Source organism: Harpia harpyja, chromosome 4 (genome assembly GCF_026419915.1).
Source record: "Harpia harpyja isolate bHarHar1 chromosome 4, bHarHar1 primary haplotype, whole genome shotgun sequence".
NCBI lineage: Eukaryota > Metazoa > Chordata > Aves > Accipitriformes > Accipitridae > Harpia > Harpia harpyja.
The window spans coordinates 71,474,689-71,495,613 of NC_068943.1; the positions used below are offsets into that span (position 1 = coordinate 71,474,689).

Here is a 20,925-nt window from a genome sequence, read left to right on the forward strand (position 1 = left end):
CAATTCCTTTTTTTAACTCTCTGTCAATAAAGGTGCAAGAGCGGAGCAATCTCCAAGATGGGTGCAGGAAGCCCATGCTGCACAACCAGAAGTGGTGGCACATTTGACTTCAGAATTCTAGGTCCATACAGTGGGATGAGACAGTATTTTGTCCCAGAAACTGCTATATAACATCTATTGGGAATACAAGGTTTTATTTCACATTTTATAAACAAAGAATTTTACCTGTTATTCCATAAGCTTTCTATGTGTATAATTAAGTAAGATTTTGGTTTGCCTCCTGAGGAAATATTTGGGAAAAGGTGACTGGTGAGAGCTCTCATTCCAACTCAGGAGCTGATATTTGCAGGAAAATGAGGGAGAAGAAGAAAAATACTTGTTAGTCTTCCTTATTTTAATACTCGGCTTTGAAGTAACTGCTCTGCCGCTTCTCCTTCTAGCCCTGGAAGATAGGGCTGTAGCACCTAAGAATTTACAAGAAAAGCAGAACAGATACAAAGAAAAACTGAAACAGCCAGAAAGAGAATTAATGGAGACCTGAAGGGGGGAAGACAACCAAACTGATGTAGGGAATAGGATTAATTAATGCTTCTAGGATATATTTAATTACCAGGACATAATTACTGGATTGGCAAGTTATTCTAATTGCTGCCTGCGTAATTTTTCATCATTTTATACACTTGCAGAGGTGATACACTCCATTCAGGTTAATTACTAATACCTTTTTTTTCCAGTGTATCTTTCTCATTTCAGAAGGATGACATGATATTGTCTTTTCTTGTTATGCAATGACTGAAACAAATAAGTCTATCTTCATAAAATACTTGCTTTAGGATATAGCAGTCAGTATATCCATGTGCCTTTTCCATCCAAAAATTTTAACTGCATCCTCTCCTTGCACTTGCTGAGTTTATACTGCGCTACAGATTTTTAAAGAACTAAAAGAATAACTTCCTAATCCTTACCTCCTTTCATGGGCAATGCCTTGACAGAAAGAACTAGTCACTTGTCTTTCTCTATAGAAACACAGATTAGGGATGTATTGTTTATTTGGGGCTTTTTTTTTTTTTTCATATAATCTACAGTAAAATTCATATAATTTTTCATTGAGCTACAGTAAAATTCTGCTTTTAGTAGATTCTGTAGTTGTCATAACATATATAATAAACATCATATGAGTAGAAAAAAATGTAACTGGTTATAGGTTGTAGCCATAATAAAACCATGAGATCTCAGGTACTCTGTTATTAGAACACATGTTAATGTCTTTCACCTGAAGATCTCGGGGTTCTATTATTCATAATTGTTTTAACTTCTCAAAAACCCAAAACATTAAAATCAATTGTCGTGGTTTAACCCCAGCCAGCAACTAAACACCACGCAGCCGCTCACTCACTCCCCCCCACCCAGTGGGATGGGGGAGAAAATCGGGAAAAGAAGCAAAACCCATGGGTTGAGATAAGAACGGTTTAATAGAACAGAAAAGAAGAAACTAATAATGATAATGATAACACTAATAAAATGACAACAGCAATAATGAAAGGATTGGAATGTACAAATGATGCGCAGTGCAATTGCTCACCACCCGCCGACCGACACCCAGCCAGTCCCCGAGCGGCGAATCCCTGCCCCCCACTTCCCCGTTCCTATACTGGATGGGACGTCCCATGGTATGGAATACACCGTTGGCCAGTTTGGGTCAGGTGCCCTGGCTGTGTCCTGTGCCAACTTCTTGTGCCCCTCCAGCTTTCTCACTGGCTGGGCATGAGAAGCTGAAAAATCCTTGACATTAGTCTAAACACTACTGAGCAACAACTGAAAACATCAGTGTTATCAACATTCTTCGCTCTGAACTCAAAACAAAGCACCATACCAGCTACTAGGAAGACAGTTAACTATCCCAGCTGAAACCAGGACATCAATGTACGAAGACTTAAAAACACGCAGCGAGCAAGCAAGAAGATTAAAAGCAACACCTCAATCACCACTGGTAAGCCTTACCCATCTCATGTTGGTATGTGTGTATTACTTAACAAACATTTCAGTCTAAAACTTTAGGCACACAAAAAGGTGTTGGATTTTTTTTCAAGCATGTGCTAGCCCTGATGCATGCAAACAAACGGGTTATCTGTAGATGCAGTCTTGGCTTCCACATTGTGATTCAGTGACAATAGAAAGGCTTTTTAACAAAATAACAGAAGATGGTTTTAATATTGGTGTGTTTACATACAGTCACAATTTGAGTAATGGCACAGTAGTTTTCTACTGCTGCAGGGAAAACTTATATTCACTCCAATTGCATTTTACATTCTCTACTTCCTTAGGCTACCAGAAGACAGCAGGTTTAGAGGGGAAGTCCAGGGAAATAACAAATCCATGAACTGTTAAATCCTGTGCCCCCTTTTTGACAAAGTACCATCAGAGAAACAGCATGCTGTTGGACTAAATATTAATTAGCCAGAATATTTCAAATCATAGACAAAAATAATCTCTGTCACAATAACTGGCTTTTTTTTGTCCCCTAGCTGCTTAGAAACCCCACCGATGACACTGAAAATGTTTCACTACTGTTCACTATATTTCCATTACTACCAGTGCCAGGTGGTGATAACAGCATCAGTCACTGCCCCAGCCATGGGCACAAGAATGCAATTACTGCTCAAGTCATTGGCACATAACTGAGCTGTACCACTAACGGTACATGGGCAGCACTCTGCAAATCCTCGCAATAGTCAGTACGCTACGAATTAGCTTTATACTTGACAGACATTTGGATGGCATTTCAAGCATTTGAACTGGTGGAAACAAAGTAGATTTGGAAACTTGACAAGTCAAAACATAAAGGCAAGCTAAGTGCCAGAACTGGAGAACCAAAGCTGAGTTTCTAGGCAGCAAGCACATAAGCAATAGCTCCTCATTCGTATCAGCGTTGTTCACGTCTTCCTGGAACTATTTTGCAAAATAAGTAACTTTTAACCCAGGGAAGAAGCTCCTACTTAAAAACTGTTTGCTCAGAAATGAGGTTTTAGCTTTGAAGACTTTCTTCCCTGTTTGTGGCTTCCTAGTAATGCAGACTTTTCCTTTTACCGCTTCCTTTCCATTTCAGCAACACAGCTGCTGCGGCTCCTAGGAGAAAGAGGTGCAGAACAGGGCTGGTGGGAATGTTATGGGAAAGGACAGCCTTATGCACAGGAGAAGGCTGCAACACCTAGGCTAAACAGGATTACAAAATTAAGACATTTGGCCCATAATTAAATTTGAGGAAAAAGGTCAGAGTGGGGATAGTGAATGTGAGGATGGTGTGGGAACTGTGCAATCAACAGTTTGTGGCCACATTCTGAGGGGAAAAGAAATCATGGCAGGAAGGAATGGTTTTTGGTTTTTTTCCTAAGAGGACAATAAAAAGATGGATCTGGGACTGGTTTTGGAAACAGTGATCGGTAAATGGTTTACCAGCTAACCTGCCAGTCTGGAGCAACCTTTGAACCTGAGCCTCTTTGTCCACAGTTCTGCTCCTCGTCAGCAGACCCCAGACGATAAGAGACATTTGACACACTTCTATATACGCGCACAGCCTTGCAGCATTAGCAGCCTATAATTTTGTCAGTTTGTCCAAGGAGTATTTCAATAGCGCTTGGAAACACCTTCTCTTCTAAACAATTTTTTTACTCTTCAAGACTGATCTATCTCATCAGAATTATGTTGAAAATTGCCTGGGAGAAGGAATATCTGGTGTTTTGTAAAACAAACCCTGCTTGAGAATAAAAGACTAAATGTATGTGGTAAGTAAAAGAGATTATAAGTAAGAAGGCATCCTTCACAAAGCCAGAGAGTCTATAGCCCAGTTGATGATCAGAGTATTAAAGGAGCATGCAGAGAAGAACAGGCCAAGGCAGAGAAGCCACACAAATCCTTTATACTAGTATTCACAAAGAGAGAAACCAGATTTTTCTATGCCAGAAACCCTTTATATGGGGAGTAGGGGAACCTTTCTGAAACTGAAGTGAGAGTTGAAGAGGCTAGAAATCCAAAAGCCTCTCTCAAATAACCTAATACAGGAGGGATTTACTAAACTGCTTGAGAAGAACTCTGCGACTCAGTCCAGACTCACTTTGGTGTCATCACTGCCATTGGCAAAAGCAAGTGATTGCAAAAGGAAAACAGGGTGAGCAAGCCAACAGTTCTCTTATGGGCACAAACCTGAGTGTCACCGAAGCACAACTGGTTTTAGAGTCTAAAAGGTAGATGCAAGCAAGGTAGCTGTCTCTTAATGACCTCTTACAGTAATTTTGCTCTGCAGATAGAGCTCATTAGGCACAGCTGCGCTGAATTCAATAGTTTTTTGATGCTTCATTGGAAATAAAATAAAATCCTACAGCTTCCCCTAAAAGCTGTACATAAGTAGAGGTCAGGACTGTAATTACATTCTTGATAGATTTGTGACAGATGGAGATTGCTGAAGCTATGACTGCAATGTAGGTCCTAATATTGTAATATATCTTGGCATGATGGTCCTCCCAAGGTGATTTTGAGAGCTTTGAGGTTTTGAGAGCTTTTCTGCTTGGTTGTCTCTACATAAATACATTATTTGGTCACAGGAAAGTAACATCACTTTCCAAATTCAAATTTTATAGGTTTAATAAATTACTTCTTTTGAATATGATTCAATCAGCCCCTTTATTTCATATCCATTTCTCTTTTAGAAAATCAAACAGAAATGTAAATTGTGCTGAAAACCCAGGTGGGTTGACAATTACTTTACATGAGAAACATTGTCTGAAATCTTAAAAAAAAAAATTAATCGGAATTAAATGTCTAATGTTGAACAGGCAGGCCTGATTCAAGTGACAGTGCTTAATAGCTTGGTTTCTGACAAGGATATCTAGACACTCAGTAGCATAAATAAATAACAGATTTGAGTTTGGTCTGTGCACCTGGATGTTGCAATTTTTTCTACTCCTGAGTGGTTGATGAATGCTGTATGTCTGTTTATGTGGGTGTTTTTTTCAGAAAATATCTCTCATCCTTTTCCAAGCTGGAGATTTTTTCTCCTCTATAATCAGGACTACCTTCTATTAAAAGGGGTGGGGGGAGGCAGGGAGAGAAGCCACAGGAGGGGGATGCAGGGCCTAGGGTTTGCATTCAGATATTCTGGTTCAACTCCCAGCTCTGTCACTGGTTTGCTCCATGATCAAGTCACATTACATATCAGAGACCCAGTATCCCTATAAGCTACAATGCAGATCATAAAACCGGTCTTCCATGTAAAGTTTTTAAAGACCTGGTGACAAAAAATGCTGTTAACAAGCAGGCAAATGTAATTTGCGGTCTCTAATGACTATTCATAATTCACAGTTTGAGAACCAATGATCTACTAATTACAGATGAGGGTGCAAGACATGGTTCATCCTAATCTGTATTTTGGCATTCAATTTTTGGCATTCATAGCACATGTTTCAAAGAGCATCAGAGGACATGTAGAAGAGAAGCAAGAGAAGTTCAAATAATCCATCATTCAGCTGAATCTCCTTCAGTGCTGACACTCCTGTGCAAATCATACTAAGTTTTGGCTACAGTAAGTATAGCAACGGCCCCATTTCTAGACAATATTTACAGTGAAGCCATAGACATTTCAGGGGTCACAATAAAGCCTTTACAGGAACTACACATCAATCATGATTTGGAAAAGCCAAGTAGTTTTAGGAGTATGACTCCATTAGTATAATTCTCAGACAGCAAGATATTGTAACTACTACATTTTAGAAATTGGATAATGAGGGTATTGAAGCTATTTGGCCTGATATATCAGTACTGATAGTGCTAGAATTGAACTGTAAATGCCTAAGCAAGCAAAGAACCAGAAGCTTTAGTACTCTAGGAATTTCTCAAGCTCAGCAAGGAGAAGACACCAGCTGTTCTGACCTGCATAGGCTTGCTGAAAGCCAGTGAATGCACAATGACACCCCGAGGTACGTGTAGTATGAACAAGAGACAGACAGAGGTGGAGACGCAGCAAGGATCTTAGACTTCATTTCAAATTAATCAGCAATTTAAATGGGGAATATCTCATTGCTGTATCTATTCCCAAGTAACATCACAACTAAAATAATTCCTAATTAGGAATTTTTAAGTGTGTATAGGCCAAAAAACCAAATGTAAACAAATATGCAGCTATAATTAGCTTTACAATCTCAAACAAGTGTTTAGGAGTAAAACATCAAAAATTCTGCAGTGTTAAAATTTTTTTACATAACTAGCTATAGCATATAAATAAGCATAAGACAGGTTATGCCATTTCCACCTGGCTGTAAAAGGTCTTAAACAACCTTGACTAAATTCAGTGTTGAACCTGCTTTGAGCAGGTGGCCCAACAAGAGACCTCCTGGAGTTCCTTCTAGCTCAGATCATTCTGTGAAGTGGAGTAGGAAGATAAAGTATTTTTGCAAAACGTGTTTACAACAATGGTCTCTCTTATTTTGGGGGAAGAACAGTGGAATATTATATTTTGGGACAATTCAATGGCAGCAATCTACTTTGAATGTGTGCAAAGGGGGAAAAGAAACATTTCACTAAAAAGTCTGGTTTCAATTCCATCTTCTTTTCCAGGAGGCTATTCTAAACTCACAAAACTTTGCTTCAAATGCTGCTTGAGTACATGCTTTCAGCCCATCAATTACGTCTTAAAAATGTACATTCCCTCATACATTTATCAGGCGCCACCTACACGGTTATTTGGCTGAGTGCAGAACAGTATGTCTAATAAATAACCATAAAGGTTCTCCTCAGACAAACCAAAATAGCTTTACATTGTTAATCCATCTTCCTTCATTCACTAATTTCTATTTTTAATATAATTATTCATTAAAAGATAATTACATGGAAAACTAGAATGTCTGGAGCCCTTCCAGCGATTGCATCAGAAATCGATTTACCTCTGCTTTTGAGAATGATTTTAATAACTCTCTAGCCTTTTAGCAGGAACAAATATAGCATTCAGCAAGGAAGCATAGCACTCTCCATTTAAAGACAAAACTCAGCAAGGTTCTTTTATGGGAGGATGTCAAATTTGCCAAATGTTTTTTTCTTTTCCCTGTAAAAATTTATCTTAAACTGCAGCAACACTGTCACACTGAACCAGCCTGAATTCCCATGTCGTTACAGGTGGGTAACTATTTCAAGAGAATGTAAGAGAAAAACTGAAAGCCTCCAGTCTCTGGACTCCAATCTCTAGAATTTAATGAACGTTTCTACAGGCACCTGGCATGTGGTTATAGCACACTGTTATGGCAAACACAGACTTTTATTCCCTAGGCTGTACCACAGTAATCTCTGGAGGGTTCTCAGATACTTTGTGAGGGCAACACTGAAGGGTGTAGGCTTCAAATGTGCTGTGAAGCTGTAATTTCATTATCACAAGAAACAACACTCAGGATCTTAGAAACAGCACTCAGAATCTTCTCTCTACAACACGAAATTTTAGGCTGTTCAAAGACAGTAAAAACCCCTGGTCATATACATGATCTCCATCTGGATCTAACACACGAGCACTCCAAATCCTTGATTGCCACGTTTCATAGAACTTGAGGTTGGGAAACCATCAGCATTCGACAATTAACAGAATTATGTAGCTCTTAGGGTGGCTAAAAATGGACTACCAGGTCAATAACTGATTTTTCATTAAGGATCTAGCATTTAACATTATGGCAAATTTTTGTCCACTAGCACTCTGTTGCTTTGATCCTACTGAGCACTTGATGTTAAATCTGCCTTGTCACACATGAAAGGTGAGGAAGAATGTAGCATGCTAGTAACTAGAAATCCCCTTTCATTTAACACACTATAAAAATAATTAATAAATAACAATAAAAATAATCTGCTTTTGATTTCAGAGAATAAGGCCTTTCAGAGCCAAGTCATCAGAAAGCCATTAAAACAATGAAGAAGTGGAAAACTGGATCTGTATTGGAGCAGAGATCACCTGGACTATACATATGGTTAGAGCTTCAGGATTGCAGCTGCTGTAAAAACTCCATTTGGAAGCTGGCACTCGCCATCATGTGAAATAGTAAGTTGGAATATACTTCTCCAAACCAGAACAGAAACAATCTTCAAGAAAGCATCAGTGGCTCACAAACAAAAACAAGGCTCTTCCCTGCTACCCTACCAGAAGAAAGAGGGATGTGACAAGGAGCTTATTCAATCTGACTGCTTTATCCTCACATACAAAAGGGGTGCACAGACTAAATAATAATATACAATTTTAAGGTCTTTTTGACTTATTCAGAAAGAGAGAGTGAAGCATTTGGACAAAATGTAGCAGCTATAAATTCTGCCTCAGATTCTGACTACATCAGCAGAGATTCTGGCAGTTTAATTGTCTCTTGAAGCAGCAGCACAGTAACAGATGCAGAAGGAAACACTTGCAAACATAAGAGGAGAGAAAGAAAATAATTCTTCAGTACTGAAAGAAGTTTTTAAAAGATGAAAGAACAGTGGGAAAAAAAATGATAAAATTTCCACAGAAACTCATAAATAACTGTTCCTACAGCATAGCTCAAGAGCTACTTGAAGCCTGCATTTTTTCTGAATGAAGCCCCAAAACCATATTTCAGTTGTGTGCACTCTGTTAAAAATAGTATATATGAACTTTTTTGTGCTGCATTAAGTGACCTTCTATGAGAAAAACCTCAGCAACCATAGCTTATAACCTATGTTTAAAATTAACCGGAGGCATTTAATCAAGATTTTATCTAGCTTCCTCCGAATTTACTGAAACTCAATAATTACTATCAGCTATTGCCCAGAAGTTAAATGACGGATAAAAGGCACAAGTTAGCAGCTTTCACAATTTATTAAGCAACCTCAGCTAATTTAGTGCAGAAGGAAAACTGATATTACCTTTAGAGAAAAGAAAGATTACAGCTGTTTTCCACTATGTCTAAAAGGTACATCATCATAAGCAAATTGTGTCTCTCTCAATTGAGACATGACACAACTGAATATTTTTCAAATGTATGATAAAATTAATGCCTTCAAACAAGGCAAATCCTTCAATATGAACAAAAGGAGATGATTTAAAATAAAAGATTCAGTCAAGAGAACTATAAATTATTAGAGAAAAATGTGGACCGTGAGTTAACCACAGCACTACGTGATTCAAGTATGTTGAAGGAAAGTGTTATTATAAGAGATCTATTAAAACAGAAAAGCTTAAGAGATCTCCTTGGAGAAAACAAAAAAACAACCAAAAATATTTAAAAACATTTAAAAGTTAACACTTTAGAAGTTAACCAGATGGCATACCGTGAACATTTACTTAATCTTTATCTTCATCTGAGAAAAATGTGACAATTATCAGGTACTACGTAAAGAAAAGGATTTCTTTCTCCCACAGCTATGTGGACAATACGGGATAGGTAATGAATTCAGCAGAACATTGAACGCTTTACTTTATCCTACATTAAATTTACCTTTCTTGAATACTTCATCTGCAGGCATGCAGATTTATAACCGGCAACTGAGGGATCTCGAGAAATCTTATTCAGACTTCATAAAATAAATATTCTTAAACTCTTGTCTATGATCCAGTGGTGGACTTCAGTGCATTATTAGTGGCCCCATAGGAGCAGGCAGAATTTATGCATCTGATCTTGTTTGTAAATTGTGAGCTAAGTTTAAAAAAAAAAAAAAAAACAAACCACGAATACAACATCGACTATTTTTGAACTACCAGTTGCTGTAGTGACTATAGAAATCTTACAGCATTGTAAAAGGAAAGGATGAAATCCACAGGACTTTAGTCAGGTGAGGACCACTGTATGAAATGAAAATTCCAGAACATCTATATTAGAAATAAAATTTGGACAAAATTGGAGCCTTTTTTTAGACTTCTTTAATCTACAGAATGCTAGCTGAGAATTCTGTGCCATTTTTATGTGATTGAAACAATTATGTATGGAACAGTGAAAAACCTATTACATCATGTATCTTAGAGAAGAGGTATGAAAAACATCAAACTGGTACAGTGGAACATTAATTAAATACGTATAAGTATAAATGGATGGAAACGTGCCAAAGGAAAGATGTAATATCATCAACATAAAACATAATGATATATTTTAACTATGATCTACCATATGTACAAAGGTCAAAGTGAAAGCTGCATGGCAAATTTATGTATGGGATTTTCTGATTTTAGTTTGCCTTATCTCACACTTTAACTTCTCCGGACCATGGCTGTGATACTAACTATATACATTTTACTTTAAAGATTTCTAGCCATATACACCAGGATGTTAAGACAGAAACAAGAAAACTCTGGATCCATAAACTAAATCTTATGAAGAAAATCATCTACTGTCTTAAGTGTTAGAACTAAAAAGAGATTTGACACCTTCCTCCTGCTTGCATCCCAAAACTGAGATTAACGAAATCAGACTCAGCTCTTGCCTAATCCTTGAGTTGAGAAAAATGCAGATTCAGCCTCAAAGTGCAGCAACAGACTAGTTTTCCATTACTCTTTCCCCTTTACTCTTTCTCCCAAGATTCCCAGACTTTGCCTACCTTGACTGCATAGACTGGACTTACAAACAATCCTTTGTTGCAGGAAGGATAAACATGATGAGCTACTCCTCTCTCTAGCCCCAGATTTTTTGTGGAATAAGTAAGCATTAGGTGTGCCAGAGAAAGGGAGACCCAATCTGTAATTTAACAATTAGCTCCTTTCACACGTAAGTCATGGGTTCTAATCCTTTCTCTTCTGACCACTTACTAGTTTGTTAAATTTTCCTATAGAAGTAGGTTTCAATAAAGCTAGTGATTGCTTTTCATTTATAAAAGCAGTCTGAAATTTTTAGTAGGCTACAACAAGGTTTTCTTCTGCTTTAGAGTGAATATGAAACTTTATGATTTCCTGTTCTTAAATATTCTTAATTCTTAGGAGCATGGCTTTTTCAAAAGGATTAAAAATAACTAACTGTCTGCTTTTGACAAACATAAGGTACTGGAACATAGAGGAGAAAGGCAGGTATCATGATTGTTCCAAAACTGTTACAAAAGAACTCTGCCATCTAAGAACACACCTTAGCAATTTTTCGATATTGTCATGTATTTCTAATTTTGCCTCCAAAAGTTAAACACTGTGTATCTAAATAAAGTAATTTAGTGGTATTCCACTTCAGCCTAAGCATTCAGTGTCTGATTCTTCTTTTCTGACATCACTATTACATAAGTATGTTCCAAGAAAGTGGCATTTATCTCAGTTTTTATAAATTGAGTGAGCCTTTAATATTGTTGGGTGAAATTAATTCACATATAAAATGCATGTACAGTACTGGAATAGAGGAATTGACTTTCCCTTCCAGAATTCACAGAACAAGTATTACATATTCAGAAGTTTATTTTAATGAATATGTACTGATCTGAGACTACCAGTACTTTTCACACTGAATTGCAAAATGCTGCAAAATCTTGGGTTAAGTTTCATTCATCATGATCTGGAGTCTACCATGAGAGACCAAAAAATAATGAATTAAAAATATTAACAGAAGAATCCTAACTCCTTCGAAGTCAATGTTCCTGTTAATTTTGGTGCAAATTCGGGTAAGATTAATAACATGGTATTTGGGAGTTGTTTTTTTTTTTTATTTAATTGCTCTTTGATTTAATACACTTCAGCTCAATAAAACTAGTTGCTTCCTCCTTTAGGAACCATATCAGCTGTCCAATAAAGTCAAAAGACAGGAAGGCAGACACCAATGCTGAGGATTTGTTGATTGCTATGTACATACCACCTTTCATCATTCCCACTTCATAGCATTTTCTTAGTCGGCAAGCCTGGCAACTCTTTCTTCTGTTCTTGTCGATGGTGCACTGGTTAGTAGCAGGACACATGTAGTCATTGTGCCCTGTAAAACCAGAGGGAAAGTAAGGACACAGTTAGACACAGACATAACGAAACTGCCGATAACAGTCTTTTATTTTCATTGAGTATTTAGTACAGCACCTAACACCTCAGGGAGAAGGCAGGGTTACCATCACAACCTATCATAAAAGTATTGATACAGATAGTGAAACTAACATCTATTCACAATACATTTATTCACAAGTTCTTTAAAAGTACTATTAAAACCACAAATTACAACTTCTGTAGAATAATTAAAATAATGAACAATGAAAGCAATCACAAAAGAGGATAGATTAGCATGAACAAGCCCCTTAACTTCCTTGCTTTTAGCCTGAGAAATACAGTGCCATCTGGTTCATGTGCCTGTGTTGATGTTTAACCAGTAGACTGCACAAAATGGTTAGAGGTTTATAGAATTAAAAAGGCCTATGCACAGAACATTTGCTGATATCTACCACAATATGGGGCACTTAAGAAACAAACATCAACAACATAAAAAAGAAGGAACAACCATTGATTTATTGTATCTCAGGGATAAGTCAGTCTCTAATTCCAATTGCACATCTACTGATCTATGCAAAAACGTTTTGTCATGACAAATTCTTAAATTACCGTGTGCTGCAACTGAGTTTGCTACTGGTACCTTTTCCTTCAGAGCTCCACTTCCTCATTTATTACCCTCTACACCTCAATTCTCATTACAAACATTTTCAGCCTACCATAATCTGTTACTGCCAACAAGCCTCTATTACAATTTTCTCTTAAAAAATGTGTGCTTAAACCTGCTATAAAATTATTTTCTGACCATAGATAAAGCTTAGCAAGGACAAAAAAGACTATCCAAAATGATCTCCTTGGTTCTCTGTATTCATCTAAACACAACTAAGGTACAGCACACAATGAAACAATTTTACTGCAGAACTGTTTGTTCTTTCTTTCAGGTCAAGGGATCAGCTTAAGGTTGAGTAGGGTGCAGGTTTGACAGAGGCCTTGGTCTCATCAGATCATCTATCCTTGAGTAGAAATTAGAAAATAGAGTAAAAATTACTATCAGATTACACCAGGAACATCTGCTTTCTAATGCTAAGTAACTGGGATCCAATCAAAATAAGCAGCCAAACTGTAAACTTGTTAATATGGTGACAGCTGACTACACACTGTCTCAAATAGACAGAATTATTATTTTTTAGCTCTACTTGTCAGAACAGTATAATACTGGAAAAATCTGAATCCACAGGCTTTGCACCAGGACTGAAGCAAAAAGGTAAAACAGAAACACTACCTCAACCTTAGCATGAAAGACCATTTTAATTTTCAGTTCCTCTGGTAGGACACAGACTGTTCTATATCTGATTCAAAACATTTCACATGTAAGGAAAAAAAAAAAAAAAAGAGTCAAAGAAAACAGCCTCAACGATACAAAAATGTAATATCTACAGGGAAAAGAAGCAAAAAGGGAAAGCCATGTTTCTAAGAAAATGCACTTTTAGTAGGTCACGCTAAACAGCAGCAAAAGATTGTAACACCTGAACTCAATCACCAGCCTTGTTTTATAAGCCAAGCTCTGAAATAGCATGAGAGAAAGACAGAAAACTTTAATTACTCTTTTAAAAAACAAAGAAAGACTTTGACAAAGTATCTGATCTTCCTGGTGAAGTTAAAGGGTAAGTTGACAAGGGCAGCAAGTGCAGGCTCTGAATTCCACAAATAATTCAGAACACCGTTTAGTTGTCTGTAAAATAAGCAGATAAATGTTCCCACTTTTAGGTCAAAGCTGAATACATGCTTACCACCTTTGGTGGACTGGCTGATGCTCATAAGGTTCAACTCCCAAAAAAAAAAAAAGTGACAGTACGCAAAAATAAAAAATCAAGTGGTATCGGTATCAGCAGGGCAGCCATCCTTTTTCACAGTGCTTATGTAGGTGACAGTTTTTTGTTTTCCTTTAAGCCTAGATTTCCTTATGCAAACTGTAAGCATTTGGGAATAGGCATTTGGTTTGTAGAATAGCACATAAAGTAATCCTATTTATGATAGATCTACAGTTCCTACTGAAATTAACATGATTAATATTATCATATTTTCACATTGAAAAGTTTTATCTTAAATATACGCTTTAAAGGTTAGCATAATTAGTCTGCTTTCATGTGCATGACCTGCACCTTATGCAATCCACCCTTCTTTCAAAGTGCTTGACAGACTTCATAGAATAAAACCTGTAAAGTTTTGAAGGCAAAAAAAGAAGGATCTGTGTGTGAGGGACATACTTCTTCAGATTATGAGTGCCATAGTAATGTCATTATTTAGACTTCATATTTGCTGTAATCTAGGAATAAGATAATGCATTTAATATTTCTCATAATTTTTGGTTTAGTTTAACTAACATGCCTTCAGGAGACTGGAAAAGCAACGAGAAGAAAATGTTTGATAATTAGAGTACACAGTAGAAATTATTATCAGATTAATCAGGGAAGAAAGAAAGAAAGAAAAAGAAAGAAAGGGAAGAAGGAAGGCAGGAACCTGATTTCCAGTATCCAGTCACAGGAAGTGAGGAAGGAAGTTTCCTTTGCAAGGCACAGACAGAGACTAGGGCAGTCTAGCTTGGAGTGGCACGGAAGGGAAAAAGGTAGAGCAACACAACTAAGTAATAGGTAACACACAAAGACAAGTTTTATTTTACAATGAAATAGTATAATTATGTTATATATATAATATATATTGAGTATAACTCAATAACTCTGCTGTGAAGTGAATTGTCTTTTAACTGTTCTGCCTTTTATTTTATCCTTAAAGCTCATCTCTCGGCAAAGTTGATTCTGAACAATCTGCCTGGTGGGAATCAGCAACATGAAAGTGGGACATATCAACAGGTGCCCAGGTGCCCTGCCCTTCATTTTCATGATATCCAAAAAGAGTAATACATGCTAAAAGAGAGGCTAATTAGGCCATTTGAATAGTTGGTATCACAGGAATACCGAGAGGAAAAAATGTAATCAGTGATCACTGATACTTGTAAAGGGAAGCACATGCCACTTGGACTCTATGGTCTTATCGTGGTTTTGGGGGCTTTTTTAAGTAAATTACTAGATAACCTGCACAAAATTAAAGGCAGTGAGTTTAATAGGGTAGTGCCCCTAGTTTTAATCCCCCTGTATATATGACTAGTACTGTCCTGAGCTACAGAGGAAGAGTTTAAGGGAGCTGTTGGAGGAGCTTGAAGAGGGGTGGTCTGTTTTTCTTATGATATCTCACACATTGTACATTTTAAAACAGTAAAAATAACATTAAGTGGGTTTATAGCACTTTATTATATGCTAAGGTCTTTCCAGAACAGGCTACAAAGCTCTGGTTCTTTTCTCAAAGCGCTAGTTTTAGATGTGACAATCTGTATGATAACAACCAACAGTGGAGGGGGGGAGGATGAGGAAGCAAAGTGTCAACAAGAAGATAATGGCTGAAATTAGGATGATTGGATGATTTTGAGTTTATTCTAACCCAGCCTATCATAATCAGAGCTTTTTTCTACTGCACATGCAGTCTGACTTTCTCTCGTCACCATGAGTCATGTGGCTAGTATTTATGTTCGGAGACTCATCACTGTCCATCTAAGGGTTCTCAAAATAACTGTGGTGTACGCAACAGCATACATTCAGAGTGGGTGGATGATTTATCTGTGAGGGCTTCAGTCAGCAAAATACTCCATATTTCTTTAAATTTAAGTGTTACTACATTCAGCAGAACATTTAAGCATCTGTGTACTTCTAGAAAGTAGTCCTAGCACAGTATATATGGTTAAAGTTAAGTACATGCTTGAGTATTTCACTGAATTGCACCTTTGAAGAGCTGAGTTCATTTTGTCCTTGACCAGCAAGGATGAAAATTAATATATCAAGAGCAATTAACACAACGCAGAAATATTTTTTTTCATAAATGTGCAAACAGTTGCCATATTATATTCCACTAACCGTCAAGATTAACCTGGGGGAATGATTAGTTTAAGCAGTAAAAAAGTTGTACAACAAAATTAACTAAAGAAACCAACATGTTGCCGTGCCAGCTTAAGAATGCTTAATGTCAATTCTACAAAGCCAATAAAGGAACATTGTTGTCAGGTGAATTTTGTATGACACCTAAACTGATGTAGTTGAATTGACTCATTATACATTTCAAACAAAGCCAGTAATAATTATCCTTTTACTAATACGTGCTTTTCCTTTAATTATTCTTTTATTTTCAATCTTCATGTCACACATATTTCTTAAACCATTCTTTATCTATTGCATAAGGCATCTGCCAGGTTAGCCATTACCTGTGGAAGCACCAGGTCCTTGTATGATCTTATTCTGACAGTGAAATTAGCAGAATTTCATATATGTAGGTGAAGGGAAGGCTAGAGTATAGACTTTATCTACACCTTAGGTGCCAAGCAAGTGACAAGCAGCAATACTGCAGATGAAAAACAAAGCCTTGGAAAGAGTAGCCTCAACAGCACATGGAAAGTTTTCATAAACAGCAAAAAGAAAAAAAATAGCATCTGGACATTGCACATGCTAACCCAGTATGAACAAATGTTGAATGTAAAATAAAAAGTTATACCAATGTTAAGTTAAAGTGACCCAATAAAACTGCACTGATTGATTTTAAAATCTCACTCTTTCCTAACAGGTTTCACAAAAGAACAGGTGGTTATGTCTAATTCCTTTATAAGCACAGACACTCAAATTCACAGCTTAATCACCCTCAGACAAGGTCTTTGGATTTGGAATTTGGGTTCTCTTAGCAACTACCCAATGCTGCTGAGAAGATTAATCATTTTCTGTTTTTAAACTAGCAAGGCATTACTACATGTGACAGTAAGGAAAAGGGCCTAGAAGATTGTAAAACATACTTCCTTTGCATCCAGTGAGGAAGTTCTCCTTCTACGCATACCTCGGAAAGAAAGATTACAGAACCACGGGAGAATGAGAAAGGAGGAAAGGTTAAAATCTATATACCCTGTATTACATCCTTCAGCTGTGTCATGTAGCTCCCACACTGACTGTTCACCTTCTAGTGGAATCTTCTTGCCTTCACATAGGTATAGCACTGTTCACATGAGCAGTTAATTCAAGCCAAATGATTATGATACCGACCTTTCCTTTAACCTTTCCATATACTATTTCAGCTAACAGGAAAAATGAAGAAAGAAGAATGAGAATGGGCATTGTGTGAGGAAACCAAACCTGCTGCCATCTCACCGGTTTAATAATGTATGAACATATACATTGAGAAAGAGTGACATACAAAAAGTAAAACACTATTTAACTTTATAGATATATAAATACAAAATTATATTTTCTACTCCAGCAGATAATTTCAAAGTTTTTATTATTGACCTTAGTCCTAAAATTTCAATTGGTGTTTCATCTACTCTTTCCATTCCCACTTTTTTTTTAATTTTAGACAAGGTAACAAAATAGGAAGTATTTTTTTCCCTCATGACAAATAAAAAAAGACACCAATCCAGATCCCAATCTCTACAAAATCTGGCAAGGAGTGTGACATCTAGTTTCTGTTTCCCTATCTGATAAATCACAATTGTTTTAGATCGTTGGCACATGATTAAACTGACAACTGTGTTAAAGGAAAAACTCCCACAATGTATTACTCACGAACATCTCAGTATGATCCCTCCAGAGACAAAAAGCATTTTCAGAGGGAGTCGTAAGCAAGCCATGGCTATCTTATTCCCACAGCCTTTGAAAGAAATGCCTTATGTTTTTAGCTTCCCAATTTATTTGAGCTAAAATGGGAAGGGGTGGAATTCTACTACAGAAGACTCCCACAACTAATATAAAGAGGCCAAAAAGTTAAAAATATTGCACATCACTCGTGCACTTAACATCCAATCAATTGTTAGCAATAAGAAAATGAATATAACTCCATTTTTATTCCAGGTATAACATCAGGTTTTGGATTGTGATGGGACCTATTGAATAAGTTTAGCTAGTCTTATTTTATGTTTGGATCTTTTGTACCTGAGTCATTCTTGGTATCATAAAATTTGCAAGGAGCTGTAATGTATTTATCCTCACATTATGCCTGTAAAGAAAGTGCTGGTATTTGTATTTTACTGGGGTGATGGCAGGGCACAGGATTGTTAGTGCAGAGAGCATGCAGTGGATGTGGGCATTTCTAAGCACAGTGAGTTTTCTGCATTGAAGTCTGTGAAACTGAAACTGCAGTACAGTCAGCTCCTGGTTTGTTAAATTATTATACTAATCTTTAACATCAGTATTTTGATAAAAAGCCCCTTTTCTGCCTATGTACTACTTTCTCATGCAAAGTAAAACCTAGTTATGCTCTTCTTTCATTTACTGATATCTATCTGTGCTCCTTGGTTTGCTCACTTATACCCTAACATCATCCATGCTCTAAGATTTGTCCATTTTGTAATCAGAAGGGTCAACAAAAATAACTTAGTCTGTTGTCCTGCATATATCTAGCCACATCTGAGAGTGGGGAATAACTGTGTTGCTTATAACAAAGGAAGTCCAACTATTTCAACAATTTGTGACTAAATTAAATCAAATGTTTGAAAGAAATACATAATCTTATTCAAAGAATTCAGACAATGAGATATTTATTACATTTGTTACTAAATTATACCAGTAGTTAATTGCCACGCTAGTTCTTTTACAGTAACTCTGAACTAGTACACATACTTCAATAAAGTTTGTTAATAGCCTCCTTTTGGAAATAAATTATGTCAAAGATCACTTCATGCACTTCCAGTACATTTATCATTTTAGTCATCTTACACAGTTCTCTCTAGTACGATTTCCACTTTTCAAAAGTGACTGTAAAAGACAACCTACACAAAGTCTGAAAGTTCATGGGAGTGAAACTTATGGAGCCCTTTTAGATCAATAAAGCCACTTGAGGTAAATGAGGTTACAGAAATGTATTTTCCTTCACACTCTCTAAAACCAAGTGGAACAGTTAAGCACTTTCCCGCTGGACAAACAAATATGTTCTCCCGCAATTTGTAAATGTAAAGCTTCCCGCCACCCCACCCCCCTGACAGGCTCAGCCCTAAGCTAGAAATAATGTGAGTTTCCAAATGAAATATTCATTAAATACTTACAACAAGAAATATGCTTCAATTTTTTTGTTGCCTGATATGGCACAATAATCATATTCTAGAGGAAGTAAAACACCATTAAAGCTAGTAATACAGGATACATTAAGTACAGCTTCTAAGGGCTAGGAATTTTGTCTAGGAGGTGGGAAAAGCTTTGGACTTGGCAGAGGAAGAACCAGTGACCATTTATAAAATCAGATAACAATCAGTGAGTGTTCTCTACTTTCTGGTAAAGTGTGTTGCCCAGCTTCAGAAAGGCTTTCAACATTGCCTGGCGTGACATTTAATACGTCAGCTACGAAAATATAGTTTAGATTATTTCAGAAAACTATCAGAATTCACTGTTACAATGGAAGCTGATATTGAATGAGGCTCCATAGTGTCTGTCCTGGATCCAGTTCCATACTGTATTTTCCTCACTGATGGCTAATGGACTAGAGTATTTATTTTATTAAATGTTATTCATTTGTAGATGACATTTATACATGTTAGAAGAGCAGAGAAAAGACCAGACTACTCTGCTAGTCAGACAGAAATAAATCTGAAATAAATGGCAGGAGTCTACAGGAAAAGAATTCTAAATTATCTTGGCAAACTGGAGATAGCACATGGGAAAAAACAGTGCAAAGTAAGGACCAGAGCAAATCACTACATTAAAACAGGAATAATCAGATGCACAAAAAAAGATGGGAAAGAAGTGGTTTCTTCTCTAGAAAAGTATGCTTGAGTTTATTCTGCATTGCACACTGATTATGACTGAACAGTGTCAGGTTTTTGTAAATAAGGCAAACCTTACAGTGTGATGGATGTAGACAAATACCACCAGCTGGCTTTTAAGTTAATCCTATTGCTCTGTTCAGTACTCATAAAGCTTCATATAGAAGGAAATCATGCTTCAAGAAAAAAAGAAAATGGGACAAAATGGAGAATCTCCAAAGTAGAGCAACTAGAAGATGAGAAGTCTAGAAAACAATACTGATGAGAAAAGGTTGAATAAACTGTTTCTTCAGGTTAGGTAAAACAGAATAATTTTTTTTTTTTAAACTGTGATAGCAATCTTCCAGCTTTAAAGGCTGTTGCAGAAGGAAAGAGAACAACTTTTTTTCTGTGGCATGATAGACAGGAAAATAAGTGATGAGCTTAACCTGCAGGAAGGCAGATTCAAACTTCATAGTAACCTTCAGAGATAAAGAGAATAAAACATTGGATCAGGCTACAGTGCTTTAAGAAGCAGTTCAATAAACATATGTAAGGAATTGGCAACAGTTGATCCTGTCACAGGACAGACAGATGCACTAGGGTTCAAGGTCCACTGCAGCCCTATGAATTGCTTAAACCATGAAAAATAAGGAATTATCTTGGATGCGAACATCTTAAGTCACTGCCACATTCATGCTGAATGCAGCACTTCAAAATCACTGGAAGAGTACCACATTCAAAATTGCCTTACTAGGAAAAAAGAAGTATTGACTCTTGCCTTTCAATAACATCCAAGTTTCTGAAACAAGATTACTGTCAATTAGACTGCTGATATTAAAAATGCACATTAAGGGACAACGATCAGAGCATGTGTTTAACTCAAGGGGCTCTAGAGGAAAACTACTAAAAACACAAAAGTAAATCAAAATAAGAACCTGGCTGACTACAGGCTGTTAGAGCAGTCCCAATGATGGATAAACCCTGGTGGACTTTCCAAACACACATTTTCTAACCTTCAAACTTCCAACAGTTAGCTACCTCTCAAACTGGAACCATGTGTTTTCCACCCTGAGACTATATACCGGTCTGCAGGCCCCTGTTTATTGGCTGTGATCACCTCTGCTAGTCTCACTTAGGTTCATGTTTTGTAGTTTTGATCTTTCTGCTGACAACTCATAGAATCAGTGTACAAGCAGTC

General features: G+C 36.9%; 1 protein-coding gene across 1 annotated transcript in view; it reads right to left on the reverse strand.

The window, feature by feature from the left end:
• Nucleotides 1-20,925, reverse strand: part of ESR1 (estrogen receptor 1) — a 152,804-nt gene that overhangs the window by 64,536 nt on the left and 67,343 nt on the right. Inside the window, 1 exon segment of the mRNA XM_052784716.1 lies at nucleotides 11,790-11,906. Within this exon segment, the coding sequence (XP_052640676.1) occupies nucleotides 11,790-11,906 (117 nt within the window).